Below are 18293 nucleotides of genomic sequence, written 5' to 3'. Positions count from 1 at the left end.
TCGGCCCACCGAGTCTGTGCCGACCATCAACCACCCGTTTACACTAATCCTACACTAATCCCATATTCCTATCACATCCCCACCTATCCCTATATATTTCCCTACCACCTACCTATACTAGGGGCAATTTCCAATGGCCAATTTACCTATCAACCTGCAAGTCTTTTGGCATGTGGGAGGAAACCGGAGCACCCGGAGGAAACCCACGCAGACACAGGGAGAACTTGCAAACTCCACACAGGCAGTACCCGGAATTGAACCCGGGTCGCTGGAGCTGTGAGGCTACGGTGCTAACCACTGCGCCACTGTGCCGCCCTGTTTGTATCCTATGGGAAAGCATCGTTTGTTGTCCATGTGCCTCTGTTATTTAGATGAGGCAGAAAACCGTTTCAGTACCAAGCTAAGCAGATGTCAGGATCTTGGGCAAACCCAATTCCAAACAGATTTGGCTAACTGAATTGAGGCGTGCACTTATTGGCTGGTCAAAAGTTGCTAGGAAAAAATGCAGCAAATTCTGTTGATAAGGCAGTTTTTGATCAATTCCACTTCTTAATAATTAACCTTTCTAGCTGGTAAGTGCTTTGTCACCTTTGTTCTTTAAAAAGATTTAACTCTTGGGATTTCCAGTATTTTGTACTACTTTGGAATAATTAATTTGTATGTGAGTATGAATTATTGAAGGTGGCTGTTAATCATTCACCAATAGCAACTATGACCTTCCTTAACAAAAACAAGAAATGCTGGATTCACTCAGCAGGTCTGGCAGCATCTGTGGAAAGAGAAGCAGAGTTAACGTTTCGAGTCAGTGACCCTTCTTCGGAACTGACAAATATTAGAAAAGTCACAGATTATAAACAAGTGAGGTGGGGGTTGGGCAAGAGATAACAAAGGAGAAGGTGCAGATTGGACCAGGCCACATAGCTGATTGTTTCAGATTTCCAGCATCCGCAGTATTTTGCTTTTATTATATGACCTTCCTTAGCTATTTTATGTGAAAGTCAGTTGCCTGTCCTTTTTTGTCGTCTTGTACCTTACACCTTACTTACATTGCGTGTTTAAATTTCCTCAATCTGTCCTGCCTCCGAAGCCAGGAACTGAGGTGTGAATCACAAAACCTTTGTATGCTGGAGTGTTGAGAAAGACTGTCGAACAGGTTATCCCCTTTATATGTTTAAAAATGTAAAGGGGACAGGGTTCCAAGTGGTTGCCTTCTCTTTTCAACCTCCCCACACACCCCGTCCCTGAAATAGTGACAGGGTATTTCTTTCTATGTGTGGTTGAACTGCATTTAAAATTAATAACCAAGTTCATGCATATGACTGACTTTAATGAGTCCATTGTCAGACCTGTTTTTCATGAAATCGCACAATGTAACCGGACTTCTGTAACCGTGCCAGTAAAGCATTTCCAAAAATATTATACTGAGGTAGTTTTCACCTATCAATGGCCTTTTATGTGTCTTAATCATATAATTTTCAATTGTCTTTATTGAGCTTCCCCTTATTGTCCTTTTCTATCTCTCATTGTTTGTATTTCTTTCTCACTCGTAGGAAGAAATTTGATGCTGTTCCACTGAGGCGGGGAGAGCATATGATCGGGTGGGATGGAGGTGGGGGGAGCACCTTGTCACCTCTGCCGTAATTAAGTCTGGGGCAGAAAGGACTGTGAATGGCCTTCCTGCCCCGCCGCCAATCGAGGCCCTTAAATGGGCAATTATTACACAATTAAGAGTCTCATCTGCTGTCACTGCAATTAGTCGAGCGGTGGGCGGACCTGTCACCACATGGCAAGAAAAACCGTGCAGGTTGCTCGTTGGCTCCGGGATGAGGCGGGTCTTCATTAAAAGGCACTTAGTGCTTGAACGAGGGACCCAGCATCGGGAGGGGGGGGTGGGTGCTGCTGAGAGTCAGCCCCCTGTCCTTGCTGCCGGCCCCCTACACACCTCTCCCCTGCAGCCCCCATCCTGCGAGACCCCTCCCACCCTGACCTACCTGTGGCCTGGGTCCAACACCGCTCCTGGACCTCGGGTGTGTGCTTCACCGGCAGCAGCCACTGCTTGCGGAGTGGCACATGCCCAGTTAAAGAGTTACTGGCCTCTGATTGGCAGCGGGACTTCTGTCACCAGGGTTCTTGATTCTATGGAAGGCCAACCGTGGTCCAATTAGGTGCCTAATTGACATTTGATTCAGCGGGTCTCCCACAGAAGGGGCGACGCGGGATTCTTGGTGGCACTTTTGCCAGTGGTTGAAACCCCTGTCGCCCACATAAAATCCCAGCCTCTCTGTCTGTTTATCTCTTTCTCTCTCTCTTTCCCTCCCTTCACTATCTATCTTCTTACTTTACCTTTGCACAACGTATCCTGTTGTCAGCACTGTTAAATAAAAGCACTGTTTTTAAAAAAAGCTATCCCAAGCAGAAAACCGTTTTAGTAACTGATTCTTGTAAAGGTTTCTTTCTTTTCTTTTCTTTTGGGCCTCCTTATCTCGAGAGACAATGGATACGCGCCTGGAGGTGGTCAGTGGTTTGTGAAGCAGCGCCTGGAGTGGCTATAAAGGCCAATTCTAGAGTGACAGGCTCTTCCACAGGTGCTGCAGAGAAATTTGTTTGTTGGGGCTGTTGCACAGTTGGCTCTCCCCTTGCGCCTCTGTCTTTTTTCCTGGCAACTACTAAGTCTCTTCAACTCGCCACATTTTAGCCCTGTCTTTATGGCTGCCCGCCAGCTCTGGCGAACGCTGGCAACTGACTCCCACGACTTGTGATCAATGTCACAGGGTTTCATGTCGCGTTTGCAGACGTCTTTAAAGCGGAGACGTGGACGGCCGGTGGGTCTGATACCAGTGGCGAGCTCGCTGCACAATGTGTCTTTGGGGATCCTGCCATCTTCCATGCGGCTCACATGGCCAAGCCATCTCAAGCGCCGCTGACTCAGTAGTGTGTACAAGCTGTGGATGTTGGCCGCCTCGAGGACTTCTGTGTTGGAGATACGGTCCTGCCACCTGATGCCAAGTATTCTCCGGAGGCAGCGAAGATGGAATGAATTGAGACGTCGCTCTTGGCTGGCATACGTTGTCCAGGCCTCGCTGCCATAGAGCAAGGTACTGAGGACACGGGCCTGATACACTCGGACTTTTGTGTTCCGTGTCAGTGCGCCATTTTCCCACACTCTCTTGGCCAGTCTGGACATAGCAGTGGAAGTCTTTCCCATGCGCTTGTTGATTTCTGCATCTAGAGACAGGTTACTGGTGATAGTTGAGCCTAGGTAGGTGAACTCTTGAACCACTTCCAGAGCGTGGTCGCCAATATTGATGGATGGAGCATTTCTGACGTCCTGCCCCATGATGTTCGTTTTCTTGAGGCTGATGGTTAGGCCAAATTCATTGCAGGCAGCCGCAAACCTGTCGATGAGACTCTGCAGGCACTCTTCAGTGTGAGATGTTAAAGCAGCATCGTCAGCAAAGAGGAGTTCCCTGATGAAGACCTTCCGTAATTTGGACTTCGCTCTTAGACGGGCAAGGTTGAACAAATTGCCCCCTGATCTTGTGTGGAGGAAAATTCCTTCTTCTGAGGACTTGAACGCATGTGAAAGCAGCAGGGAGAAGAAAATCCCAAAAAGTGTGGGTGCGAGAACACAGCCCTGTTTCACGCCACTCAGGATAGGAAAGGGCTCTGATGAGGAGCCACCATGTTGAATTGTGCCTTTCATATTGTCATGGAATGAGGTGATGATATTTAGTAGCTTTGGTGGACATCCGATCTTTTCTAGTAGTCTGAAGAGACCACGTCTGCTAACGAGGTCAAAGGCTTTGGTGAGATCAATGAAAGCAATGTAGAGGGGGCATCTGTTGTTCACGGCATTTCTCCTGTATCTGACGAAGGGAGAACAGCATGTCAATGGTCTATCTCTCTGCACGAAAGCCACACTGTGCCTCAGGGTAGACGCGCTCGGCCAGCTTCTGGAGCCCCCGGTCAATAAGGTTCTGTCCCACCACAGTCTACCTGCTTCAATGGGTGCTTGGAGCTCAGGATCATTGCCCGAAAGGTGGACTGATACACTGCACCAAACAACACGAGAAAAGGAAAGAAGGTACCAGCCTTTCGCTTTGCAAGCTGGAACGTCAGAACTATGTGTCCTGGCCTGTCGGAAGACCTTACACAAATCAACGATTCTCGGAAGACCACCATCATTAACAACGAGCTCAGTAGACTCAATGTAGACATTGCAGCACTTCAGGAGACTCGCCTCCCCGCGAGTGGATCTCTAGCAGAGTAAGACTACACCTTCTTCTGGCAGGGCAGGGATCCTGAAGAACCAAGACAGCATGGAGTGGGCTTCGCCATCAGAAACTCCTTGCTCAGCATGATAGAGCCTCCCTCAAATGGCTCGGAACGCATACTGTCCATCCGACTGCTCACCACCTCTGGTCCAGTACACCGACTCAGCATCTATGCTCCAACACTCTGCTCCCCACCTGAAGCTAAAGACCAGTTCTACGAGCAACTCCATAACATCATTAGCAGCATCCCCAACACCGAACACCTATTCCTGCTGGGGGACTTTAATGCCAGGGTTGGGGCCGACCGTGACTCATGGCCCTCCTGCCTTGGGCGCTATGGCGTTGGAAGGATGAATGAGAACGGGCAGAGACTGCTTGAGTTGTGTACCTATCATAACCTCTGCATCACCAACTCGTTCTTTCACACTAAACCCTGTCACCAGGTTTCATGGAGGCACCCAAGATCACGTCGTTGGCACCAGCTAGACCTCATTGTCACAAGGCGAGCCGCCTTAAACAGTGTTCAAATCACACGCAGCTTCCACAGTGTGGACTGCGACACCGACCACTACCTGGTGTGCAGCAAGGTTAGACTCAGACCAAAGAAGTTACATCATTCCAAGCAGAAGGGCCACCCGCGCATCAACACGAGCAGAATTTCTCACCCACAGCTGTTACAAAAATTTCTAAATTTACTTGTAACAGCCCTTCAAAACACTCCCACAGGGGATGCTGAGACCAAGTGGGCCCACATCAGAGACGCCATCTATGAGTCAGCTTTGACCACCTACGGCAAAAGTGTGAAGAGAAATGCAGACTGGTTTCAATCTCATAATGAAGAGCTGGAACCTGTCATAGCCGCTAAGCGCATTGCACTGTTGAACTACAAGAAAGCCCCCAGCGATTTAACATCCGCAGCACTTAAAGCAGCCAGAAGCACTGCACATAGAACAGCCAGGCGCTGCGCAAACGACTACTGGCAACACCTATGCAGTCATATTCAGCTGGCCTCAGACACCGGAAACATCAGAGGAATGTATGATGGCATGAAGAGAGCTCTTGGGCCAACCATCAAGAAGATCGCCCCCCTCAAATCTAAATCAGGGGACATAATCACTGACCAACGCAAACAAATGGACCGCTGGGTTGAGCACTACCTAGAACTGTACTCCAGGGAGAATGCTGTCACTGAGACTGCCCTCAATGCAGCCCAGCCTCTACCAGTCATGGATGAGCTGGACATACAGCCAACCAAATCGGAACTCAGTGATGCCATTGATCCTCTAGCCAGCGGAAAAGCCCCTGGGAAGGACAGCATTACCCCTGAAATAATCAAGAGTGCCAAGCCTGCTATACTCTCAGCACTACATGAACTGCTTTGCCTGTGCTGGGACGAGGGAGCAGTATCACAGGACACGCGATGCCAATATCATCAGCCTCTATAAAAACAAAGGTGACCGCGGTGACTGCAACAACTACCGTGGAATCTCCCTGCTCAGCATAGTGGGGAAAGTCTTTGCTCAAGTCGCGCTGAACAGGCTCCAGAAGCTGTAAAGGTTACTGTGGTAGAATTCCATGTACATCATTTTACCTCCATGTGAAGATAAAAGGGTTACCCCATAACTAAGATTTGTTACAGACATTTTAGAAGAATAACTTTTGTCTTTTCCTTTTTAGGAATCACTTTCATATCATCCTAAAGGTGTTACTGTAAGTATTAGGCACTAGAATGTATTTTCTGCACAATTAGGACAAATGAAATTTTGAACCCTTTTGTTGTGTACTTTATTGCCTTATGGAATAATAAAACTGATCACATTCCTATATATTAGCTACTGTCCTAGCATTAGTCGCCTGTCTAGTGTCTATGTATTTGTGCGTGCACAAATTCCTAGGTCTGCATTTATAATGGAACTGTCTATGTATACTTGTCACAGTATAATTGCATCCTCCCAGGAAGAGTGCAGTTACGAGGTGCTACATTTACAAAGGTTGTTTCCATTATAAATGTGGACATAGGAATTTATAATGGAAAAAAGTTGGTAGGCATTGTGCACAGATTTAAGAGAGGGCAAAGGTTAACAAATGTAGAGGAGAGATGTGCAAACAATAGTGAGAAGAACAGAGAGAGAGAAAGACACTTGAACATAAGAGAAATAAAAATGAGTGAAGCAATATTAGCATTATCCATATCCTTACTAAGAGACCGTAAGAAGCTTAGCATTGTCTTTAGTGGGGCCTGTTCCGAAAACCAGTGAATTGGATGGTTCTGTTGAAATTTGTCACAATGACAAGTGGATTGAGCAGTGGTGTTTGTCCCCAATGTTCCTACTGATATTTATTGATTGTTATACTCATATTTTCACCCATTACAATTGCTTATATTAAGTTCTACTTTCCCCTTTTTCCACCTTTTGGCATGCTTCCATTCTTAGCAGCAGTGACACCCAACTCCCACACTTTAACTAGCTCCAATAACGCCAATGCTAAGAAATTTGAAAATGAATTCAGTTTGTTAAATTACTAATTTAACTTCTATAAATTATCAATGTGCATAATTTGTTGCAGTTACACACCCACCACACAATGCTGCCAGAATTCTTCTTCAAGCATCCTTCCATTCCTTCACTTTACTCTGAACCTTCTCCCTATACTACAGTCCCTATTACTGAAAATTAACTACCCTTTTCATTAACTCACTAACAACCTTACACAGTATTTATCCTAAGTTTGGCACCACTTCCATACTGATCCACCTCTATGTTACAACTGAGGTTGGAGAAGTGCACTGTCTTTTCTAGTTCCACTTCTCCACAACATATTTTTAACTGTTTACCTAGTTACCGATACGGTCAATCATAGACTCTACTCTTTATCCCAGAATAAAATACACCAACCAGGTCTCTTTAATAAACAACAAAATTATCAGTTTATTATAAAACGAGACATAACCAGTAACGAAGCAAAGCATTAAGACAGAGTGAAATATGAAAGTTCCCTTTTACCTTAGGCCCTCTCTCATACAAACACACACATATACACACACACCAGTTAACAAAAAAAAAAAGAGATTTTCTCTTTAGAGCTCTGTTCTTAAAAAAAAAAAGACGAGAAAGAATACTTTGACCAAATACTTGCTAATTCTTGAAATAAAAGAGAAGATATGGAAAGATGTCAGTTGTCCCTTTTTAGTTTGGCATCCCAGATTTGCATAGATGGCTGTCACTGGGATCTTTCTAGAACAGTTCTGTTCAGGCAATGTTGATCAATTTGGCAGGCTTTCTCTAATTCTTAGACTTGGTTCTCAAAAAGTTTTCAAAGAGATGGAAGAGGGTGCTGATGGTGACTGCTCTCTTGGCTGTTTTTTTCCAACTGCATTCAAAATAGTTCACAGCCCGACACACTGCAAAACGAAAACAAAAACAATATCTCAAGAGTCAGGCCTCCTGACCCCTATAAATCTTGACCTGTCACTTCTCCGTAAACATTTCCCCCAAGTCAAAAAGCTCCTGCTGGGTATTTAACTGAAGACAGGTGACTTCCAGTAAATCTTATTTTCAAACAAGACCTCTGTGTCCTTTTCAATGACCCCAGTGAAAACGAATCCATGGAATCTTTTTCAGTTTTCCCAAATAAAACAATGACCCTAATTCTAAAATACGAGTCTTCAAAAAAAAACTAACAACAAATATAGAAGCAACGTCATAACATCTACCAAATTCTAATTACCCAACACCACCCACTGAATTGATCACTACTACTCTAATTCCTAAATACTCACTAATATTTGATGCACCTAATCAGATTTTCATTACCCATTTTCTTTGTTCACTAGACTCCTTAAATACTAACAATCCCCTCCCCAACTATGCACTATTTTCCAAACTACTCACTACCCACCCCCCCCCCCCAATGCCTCATCTCCATCTGCTACTTCTATAATCTTCCCACAGTTCTTTCAAATGTACTAAACCTCTCCCACAAACCATTTTGTCTCAACTGCAATAAGCAATGTTGAAACAGATCCACTTCCTTATAAAAGATCACTATTCGTGGCCAATGCAAAGGGAGTTCAATTGTGTGTGTGTGTGTATTTCTGATGAATCATGTATATTTTACATGTGTTGTATGCTATTAGAATGAGGAATTTGATTGGTGAACACTCTTCACTGTTTATCCTCTCACTATACCTCCTCACAACCTGTCCTGTTCTGTTAAACAAAACCATTGTTTATTTTTTAAAAAACTATTGAAATAGCTGCAGATGGTAGAGTTCTACATACACCATTGTACTTGCACATGAAGATAAATGGGTCAGTACACAACAAAGCTTTATTAGAGACATTTTAGAAGAATAACTGTCTTATATTTTCATCAAGGCATATCTTTTTTTCTTTTAGGAATTGCATTTATACACTCCTGAAAATGTACCTGTAAGTATTAGGTGCTAGAATGCCATCATTTTCTGCACTAATAAGATGAACTGAAAGTATGAACCCTTTTATTGAGTAGTTTATTGCCTAGTGTAATAATAATTAATGGAATAATCAAACTGATCATACAGTTCTATGAACTAGATAGCTGCAGTCATAAAATTGGCTTTCTATTTAGGTTGTACGTGTGTGTGTGTGTGTGTGTGAATGACAGGGTGGTGGGTTGTAGGATGTGTGTGAGTTTCTGTGTCCACATTTATAATGGAACTGTCTATGTATAGCTAAATTTATAATCTATAATCTCTTAATATCACATACTAAAAGGTCAGATTCCTCCCCTCCAAACTGCTAGTTTGGTCATTTCATTGAAGTGTTCTAAATGTCTCTGTATGGGGAAAAATATGTCATCCTGTCTAGTAATGGCCGATCTGGGTTCAACAACATCCAGAACTGCAAATGAATTAGCTTGGCTGTAACACCTTGCTGGTCTCCAACATACTACTGCCAAATGCAGGACGTTGGTAATTTCTGCTACAGGGTAGGATTTCTTATAATCTATGTATATTATTGTGCATCCCTTGGAGTTGTCCATAGTATGGCCCAATTGGCTGTACAATAGTTCTATGTAGGCACCTGTATAGTATTGTGTATTAAAGTTAGGGGGAGGGTTGATTACTTGAACCTCTTACTACGTGGCACAAATTTGATTATATCTTGGCATAATTTGAGGACATTAACTAGTTTTATGACAGCAGAAATAGTTACTGATTCCCTGACATTGAAACTGATCTGCCTCATAATTCAGTACAAAGTTTGGGGAGAGTAGAACTCTGCAGTAGCAGTGCCATTATTCAAATGTTCAAATGGGTAAGAAGGCCAGGCTGTTCACAGGTGAGGTGCTGGGAGTCTGCCATACATATGGAACCATACACCAGGTATCAGTACCTATAAAAGGGGAGAGAATGAGAAAATTGGGGGGGGGGGGGGGTGAAATTACCATTCCCCAAGCATTTCCTTTTAAATATTGCTTTAGCTAGTTTTAAACAAATACTTTGACTCTAATATTGAAGGCAGGAAATTGTAGGTTGTGGAAGATGGATATTAAAAACAAGGGGGCGGCGCAGTGGTTAGCACCGCAGCCTCACAGCTCCAGGGACCCAGGTTCAATTCTGGATACTGCCTGTGCGGAGTTTGCAAGTTCTCCCTGTAACCGCGTGGGTTTTCGCCGGGTGCTCCGGTTTCCTCCCACCACAAAAGACTTGCAGGTGATAGGTAAATTGCCATTGTAAATTGCCCCTAGTATAGGTAGGTGGTAGGGAATATGGGATTATTGTAGGGTTAGTATAAATGGGTGGTTCTTGATCGGCACAGACTCGGTGGGCCGAAGGGCCTGTTTCAGTGCTGTATCTCTAAATTTAAAAAAAAATTTTTGGCTCATGCCAAGTGCATGTTTTCACCTAGCGTACACTTAGAGATGCTTTTTGGATTCATTTTTTTCTCCAATTTGATTCTGAATTGCATTGATTCAGATCAGGTCAGACTGAACAAAATCCCTGCTCGTTATTCAGTGTGTTAGTGATTTGAAACTGTAAAGCTTTACCGTCAAGTATATAACATTGTCATTCTGCCTTGTCACTGCAGCTGATTCTGAGATTGAGTGTGAGGTGGTACAGACTGTAATAAGTAATCAATTCTTTCATTATTAGCCTTTCTCAAATAAGGACCTATAAAAATTACCAATTTTATTAAAAATGGGGGATGCAAAACCTTGTAAGTAATGTAAGTAATGAAGGTACTTCATTCTGATAGACCAGAATTAAAGAAGTAAAATTTAATCTTTTTTTCCCCCTAGAGTTACTGTTTTGAAACTGCTTTCAATTGCTTTATTAAAGAAATGCGTGTTTTGCAATATGAATTCTCAATGGACTCGTTCGAATTAAAAAATGTGAATATATTAAACAAAAATGCGAAAACATTTTCTAAATTTAGTCTGGTAAGTACTTGAGTAACTTTTTCATATTGTATTTGTGGGTGGGGGGGATGCGGGGAAAGCTTGTATATCTTCATTTAACTTGGTAAATTATCTGCTGTGCAGACCTCTTCAAGCTGCCAGGGGATTGGTCAGGGAAAGTAATTGATAAACATTTATCCAACCTCTCAATAAAAGCAAGAGAAGCTTCTCCAGTCCAGTCTCCATCCGACAGTAGAACACACAATTTTAGCAAGCCAAATATGCAGTGTCATTTTCTTTCCCTTAAGTCACCAAAGTGACCGTTTTGAAACTGCGTTCAGTGCTCCAATAAAGGACTGGATGTTTTAGCCATCTTTGAGGCAGTCCAGAGAGAAGCAGAGAGAATGTTCTCTTCTATCCATCATGAAATTATAAACAGGTTCTTTATTCAGGAATTTAGCACACATCCACCTGACAAACTCAAAGCTAGCTCATATATGTTCAACCAATTAACAAGACAACTTGATTCAAATTCATTTTAATGTCTAACAGACGTATGCAAAGGGATGCTTCGTTACAAGTTACTGCTCGTAAATGTCCTCCTGTTTGACTCCAAGTTCTTTATTTATTCTTTCATGGGATGTGGGTGTCACTGGCAAGACCAGCATTTGCTGCCCATCCCTAATTGCTCTTAACAACTGAATGGCTTGGTAGGCCATTTCAGAGGGCAGTTAAGAGTCAGCTGCATTGCTGTGGGTCTGGAGTCACGTGTCGGCCAGACCAGGTAAGGACAGCAGATTTCATTCCCTAAAAAAACATTTGTGAACCAGCTGGGTTTTTAGGACAATCAGTGATAGTTTAATGGTGCCCTTACTGAGACTAGTCTACAATTTCACTTTTTTTTTGTTCCTAGAATTTATCCATTGAATTTAAATTCCACCAGCTGCCATTGGTGAGATTTGAACCTGGGTCCCCAGGGTATTAGCCTGGGCCTCTGGATTACTAGTTCAGCAACATTACCACTGTCTCCTGCCCCCATTTCAGTTTGACCTGAATAGAATTATGTTGCACTTAATGGGGGAAGATTTCTGCTATTAGTTATGTACGCTGAAATCATAAAGCACATGCATTAAGACCACATTTACAATGTCACTATAAATAGCTCAGAGCAGGAAAGTTTCTGCAATATCAGCAACTTTTTGATTCCTTTCTACTTTTCACCAGACTTGAAATATTTCTTCATTGTCTAAGTTAGGTTTAGCAGTTTGCTATCAAAAATACATTCAAAGACTCGGCCCAAAGGTATTGCAATTTAGTTGGATGTCCCCTTTGAGTACCTTTTTCTATTTGATTTATTTTTGACCAGCACTGATCTGATTTATTTTTACTTCCCCACCCCCTCCTCACCTATCCTGCTTTGTCTGTCTGTGTGTCTGTGTCTAACTTCTTACAGCTCTAATGGTTACAATTTAATGTTGTACCATTGTCATTTAGGCTATGTGCAGTATTTTAAAAATAAGCCTTGTTGTATTATAATAAGGTGAAGCACTGTAATTGTGCACCTTGGGATGTTTAATTTCATTACAGGTGCTAAATATAAGTCACTGTTTTAGTTCTAAATCTCTGTTTTTAATGTAGCAGAAGAAATGTACAATATGTGAAGAATGCCAAGAAACAAATGCAACATATTTTCTAAAGGCCTTTGAAGCTCTTCTACAAAAGAAGAATAAAGGGTTGTAATAGTTCTAGTATCAACCATGTTGTATGGTATGCAAACAGTGAATTGTGAATAGCTATTTTTATAAATGCTGATTTTTGTGAATTTTATATTTAACTTAACCTCCTTGTATTGTATGTAAATATACAGAATTTCATGTTTATATTGTATATATGTTTATAAAACTGTTGCTGAATTTTATTTTCTTTATACTTGTAGTTTGTATTATGTAATTCATAGTTTCAAGTTATGTACAATGCACAGAATCTGTATGAATTAAATGCTGTATACTTTTCACTAATCCAGTCATCAAAGATATGTGGACTATGGCAGAACCTAATCAAACGATACCAGTTGTTGGTGATTTAATGAAGCTGTGGGCCTGGGGGAAGAGTTATAGCAGTTACTGTAGGCCCAGCTGTTTCAAAATCAGATTCAGATAACATAGAAATATATTCTAACGTGCAATTAATTTAAAATTGCTAGGTATTACAAAAAGAGGTAAAAATTAAGGGTGCATGAACTTCCTCCCACCCATTCGATTTTGATCTGCAGGCAAAGGATCATGGAATTATACAATTCAGAAGGAGGCTGGCTATTCAGCCCAACATGCTGTGCTGGAATAGGCAGGTTTCCAATAACACACACAATGTGACCAATGTGGTATGGCTCCCTTTTGACACAATTGATGGTATTTAAGGGTAAAGCTGCTTCTGTTCTTTTTGGTTTTAATTTATTTCTACATATCCTGAACTTTTAAATTGTGCGCAAGCCATTCATGTTTTTCTAAAAGTGTCACAGTTGCAACAGCTAAGAGAATGCCTCAGATTTAAACTGCTTTGCAGTGAATAAGTCAACGAGTGACATGAGGGTCTGGGCTTTCAAATCATAACACTGATAGTAGGCCATTAATTTCAATGGGGTACAGTTGACTTTATGATCAGGAAACATAGGCTTTTTACAATATTGTTTCACTCTTCATACAATCATGAAGTCTAGAAATTCTTCTTGCAACATTCAACTAGTTTGTGCTCTGTGCTGTAATCTATATTTAAATAATAAAAAAATGTTGGAAATGGCTTTATATTTAAAGCAGACACTGCAAAGAGGGGGAGATAAACTAAGTTGGTAGTCTATCACAATTTGAGTTCAAGAGCAGGATTTCTCATCTGGGCGTCTGCAGCCCTTTAGAGGTCCATATGAAGGTTTCAAGCTGTCCACAGTAGCTCCCTGTCTTCGCAGTGCAGACAATTTAAGGTAAATATATTGCTGATGCCTGATGGCTACAGTACCCAGGGCTCAAAGTTTTACTTTCCTGCCCCTAGTCACCAATCAACACCAGCACAATATCCACTTTAATCCCCTACACAGCACAAAAGGCGTTGGAAACCACTGCTTGGCCCCAGAGGCTGTTAGTCATTGGTCCAGTACTGTGTTGTCAAGGAGACAGCATCCAATCGCAGCAGGCCTGTTCCGCTTGGCTCGCTAGTAATGGACAAGAGGCGACGCGAGAGCTGCTTTCGTCATCAACATTGTCGGTCTCTGTGCTCTTTCAGCTCCACCGACAGTCTACTAACCTCAGTGTAACTTAAGCATAACTAAGCCAGGATGCACATTGAGCATGATGTGTGTGCATATTTGTTGAAGATACCTGCACGTCTCGACAGAATTGTTGCTCAGCACCAGCAACAAGGTCCACATTAAGGGCTGGATTTTGTGTGGCCCCCTGAGGCAGGATTGGAGGCGGGGTGGAATAGAATATCACAACTGGTGGCAAGGGGGTGGTAGCATGGCGGAGGACCTGTCATCTCCCTGTCGTCCAGTGATCTTTCCGGGGGCAGGATAGGTCGATGACCTTCTGCCCAGAGGCCAATTGGAGGCCCTTAAGTGGCCTATTAATGGCCAATTAAGGGCATCTTCCCACTGTCGCTGGGATTTGTCCAGCCACGGGGGGATGCCTTATAAAATGAGACGCCCTCTCTCCCTGCGGGCTTGGGAGGGGTGGTCCCTGCTTCATGGGCAACGTGTGGCCCATGGAGGACCTCTACTGGGAACAATTTGGCCCCAAAAAGAGGTGTCACCTGGTGAAGCTACAATCCAGGACTACTTGCATGCCAAACAGCGTGCGAGAGACAAAGCTAAACGATCCCTTAACCACCGGATCAAATCGAAGCTTTGCAGTCCTGTCACATTCAGTCGTGAATGGTGGTAGACAATTAAAAACTGGAGGAGGCGGCTCCACAGTATCCCCATCCTCAATGAAGGGGGAGCCCAGCACATCAGTGCAAACAATAAGGCTGAAGCATTTGCTACAGTCTTCAGCCAGATGTGCCAAGTTGATGATCCATCTCTGCCTCCTCCTAAGGTCCCCAGCATCAGAGATGCCCGACTTCAGCCAATTCAATTCACTCCGCATGATATCAAGAAACGACTGAAGGTACTGAATACTGCAAAGGCTATGGACCCCGACAACATTCTGGCAATAGTACTGAAGACCTGTGCTCCAGAGCTGGCCGTGCCCTAGCCAAGCTGTTCCAGTACAGCTATATCACTGGCATCACAAAAAGCAGGACAAGTCCAAACCAGCCAATTACCACCCCATCAGTCTACTCTCAATCAGTAAAGTGATGGAAGGTGTCATCAACAGCGCTAACAAGCGAAACTTGCTTAGCAACAACCTGCTCACTGACGCTCAGTTTGGGTTCCGCCAGGGCCACTCCACTCCAGACCTCATAACAGCTTTTTCCAAACATGACAAAAAGAGCTGAACTCAAGAGGTGAGGTGAGAGTGACTGCCCTTGACACGAGGCAGCATTTGACCGAGTATGGCATCAAAGAGCCCGAGCAAAACTCGAGTCAATGGGAATCGGGGAAAACTCTCCGCTGGTTGGAGTCGTACCTAGCGCAAAGGAAGATGGTTGTGGCTGTTGGAGGTCAATCATCTGAGCTCCAGGACATCACTGCAGGCATTCCTCAGGGTAGTGTCAGAGGCCCAACCATCTTCAGGTGCTTCATCAATGACCTGCCTATAATCATAAGTGGGGATGTTCGCTGATGATTGCACAATGTTCAGCACCATTCGTGACGACTCAGATACTGAAACAGTCAGTATAGCAATGCAGCAAGACCTGGACAATATCCAGGCTTGGGCTGATGTGTGGTGCGAATGTTACTTGCCACATAAGTGCTAGGCACTGACCATCTCCAACAAGAGAATCTAACCATCTCCCCTTGACATTCAATGGCATTACCATCGCTGAATCCCCCACTATCAACATCCTGGGAGCTACCATTGACCACAATCTGAACTGGAGTAGCCACATAAATACCGTGGATACAAGAGCAGGTCAGAGGCTAGGAATCCTGTGGCGAGTAATTCACCTCCTGTCTGCCCAAAGCCTGCCCACCATCTACAAGGCACAAGTCAGATGTGTGATGGAATACTCTCCACTTGCCTGGATGGGTGCAGCTCCAACAACACTCAAGAAGCTTGACACCATCCAAGACAAAGCAGCCTGCTTGATTGGCACCCCATGCACAACATTCACTCCCTCCACCACCTAGGCACAGTGGCAGTAGTGTGTACCATCTACAGGATGCACTACAACAATGCACCAAGGCTCCTTAGCACTTTCCAAACCAGTGACCTCTACCACCTAGAAGAACAAGGGCAGCAGATGCATCAGAACACCAACTGCAAGTTACCCTCCAAGCCACACACCATCCTGACTTGGAACTATATCGCCGTTCTTTCACGGTCGCTGGGTCAAAATCCTGGAGCTCCCTTCCTAACAGCACTGTTGGTGTACCTACACCACATGGACTGCAGTGGTTCAAGAAGTCAGATCACCACCACCTTCTCAAGGCGAATTAGGGATGGGCAATAAATGCTGGCCTTGCCAGCGATGCCACATCCCAGGAACGAATGAAAAAAAAACTTTACGCCTGGGCCCGTTTCCCCGGGACTGAATGACTAAGGGGCCACATTTAAAACTAATATGCGAAGGAATTTCTTCTGAGGGTGGTGAATCTCTAGAATTCTCTACCTCAGTTGTGTCGGCTAGGTCACTAAACATATTTGAGGTAGATAGATTTTTGAAATCTCGGGCAGTCGAGGGTCATGCGGAGCAGACTGGAAAGAAGAGTTGAGGCCTGGGACAGATCAACCATGATATTATTGAATGGCAGGGCAGGCTTGAGGGGCTGAGTGGCCTACTCCTGCTCCCATTTCTTATGTTCACACCTCCCCTGCCACCATCTGGAGGTTACCAGTTAGCGTTCTCCATAGTTAGTGCTTTCTACAGATTTACATATCCATAGCTACACCTGTAAATGTTCCCGTGAGTTGCATCTATGGTAAAATGATGCAACCCAGAGAAGGTAACCAAGCAATGAACCAGCTATAAAGCTATACATTTGTTTATAATCCAATATTTGCAGCATTTTTTTTTAATTTACGTAATAAGTGCTAAATTCCTTGTCTATAGTTTGTTAGATTTTGTCTTGGTGCAGCAATTTTCAATTGGGCATTCACATTGCCACCTGAGTTATTAACTGTTTCAATGTTAACCCATTATAGCTATTTTTAATAACCGCCGTATGCAGGATACTTTAAGTCATAAGAAATAGCTTAACTGTATGGGGAACAGCATTTTCAAAACTCTGCCTGTCTTTTTAGAACAGGATTTAAAAAAAAGGTAGATTTACAATATGACTGTTGACCTATTAATGTTTATACAGCAACATGTAATGAATTTCATGTTTCCCCCATATAATGTGTAATGTTCCTGAAATAGGATGGAAATATGGGTTATTCTTCATGAAACCTAATCCTGTGCCAAAAGATGTCATTATTGATCATGTTATATGACTCCTACAGATGTGGAAATGTATTTTAAGTGTTGAAAATTTTCCAAAGTGGTAATTCATTTAAAGATTCCTGCTTTAACACTATTAAATACAAATATTTACATAAATGTTTTCATCTGTAATTTGTATTGGATTCCAGTCGTATTTGCCCAGTCTTGCGCTTGGCCCTATATGGAGGAATTATTTGCCCACATGCTAAATAAATATCATTGTTTTCTTAGGACAAACAGAAAGCAATGTTAAGATTATGTAGCGATGATTAGGAGAACAAAAAATCTCTGATCATTCTGGAGAGGTATTTTAAAATAGGGTCCATCTTAAAACAGAGTTTCCTGGGGAAATGCGTGCCTTCAGTTTTTGTCACGTTCCCTATTCAGGAACAAGCAGTTGGATTTCTTCTGGATTCTTCTGTATTTTGAAAGAGAATCTCTTTCAAACAAAATTCTTTTCAAATAATGAGACGAGGTTTACCATCAGTTTTCAACTTTGTTCATAAAAACAAAATTCAGAAGTAATTTAAATTAGAAAGACCAACTCCTCCCAACCTTTTTCATTAGAAACAATATAACAATAAAAATTAGTGTCTAAGAATGATTGTGATAATTATTTTAAATTTGGAATAATACCTGCTTTTAATTTTGATAGTGTATAACCATTATACATAGAAACATAGAAAATAGGAGCAGGAGTAAGCCATTCGGCTCTTCGAGCCTGCTCCGCCATTCATTGTGATCATGGCTGATCATCCAACTCAGTAACCTGGTCCCGCTTTCCCCCCCATATCCTTTGATCCTTTTTGCCCCAAGAGCTATATCTAACTCCTTCTTGAAAACATACAATGTTTTGGCCTCAACTGCTTTCTGTGGTAGCGAGACAATTTGTGAAACTGGATTCCAAGTTCATCGCATGATGGGTGCAATCAAGAAACTAAAACTTGCCCATTTGTATCATTAATCAGACCTAACTGTATGCACAGTACCAATACTGTAATACCCAATATAATATAACACCCAAAATGCAGGAGATGCTGTCGGATCCAAGGCAGTGCA

At 42.9% G+C, this 18293-nt stretch overlaps 1 protein-coding gene across 2 annotated transcripts in view; it reads left to right on the top strand.

Annotated features, from left to right (window-relative positions):
- Positions 1-17293, top strand: part of il15l (interleukin 15, like) — a 67605-nt gene extending 50312 nt beyond the window's left edge. For both annotated transcript variants that reach the window (XM_068043264.1, XM_068043257.1), the window contains exons 5-8: positions 5952-5984; positions 8675-8707; positions 10560-10700; positions 12297-17293. In XM_068043264.1, the coding sequence (XP_067899365.1) occupies positions 5952-5984; positions 8675-8707; positions 10560-10700; positions 12297-12398 (309 nt within the window). In that variant the 3' untranslated portion in view covers positions 12399-17293. The remainder of the gene's footprint in view (positions 1-5951; positions 5985-8674; positions 8708-10559; positions 10701-12296) is intronic.
- The last annotated feature ends 1000 nt before the right edge of the window (positions 17294-18293 follow it).

Source organism: Heterodontus francisci, chromosome 1 (assembly GCF_036365525.1).
Source record: "Heterodontus francisci isolate sHetFra1 chromosome 1, sHetFra1.hap1, whole genome shotgun sequence".
Classification (NCBI taxonomy): domain Eukaryota; kingdom Metazoa; phylum Chordata; class Chondrichthyes; order Heterodontiformes; family Heterodontidae; genus Heterodontus; species Heterodontus francisci.
Note: the sequence above shows the minus strand (reverse complement) of the source record. Positions and strands in the feature narration are given on the sequence as shown.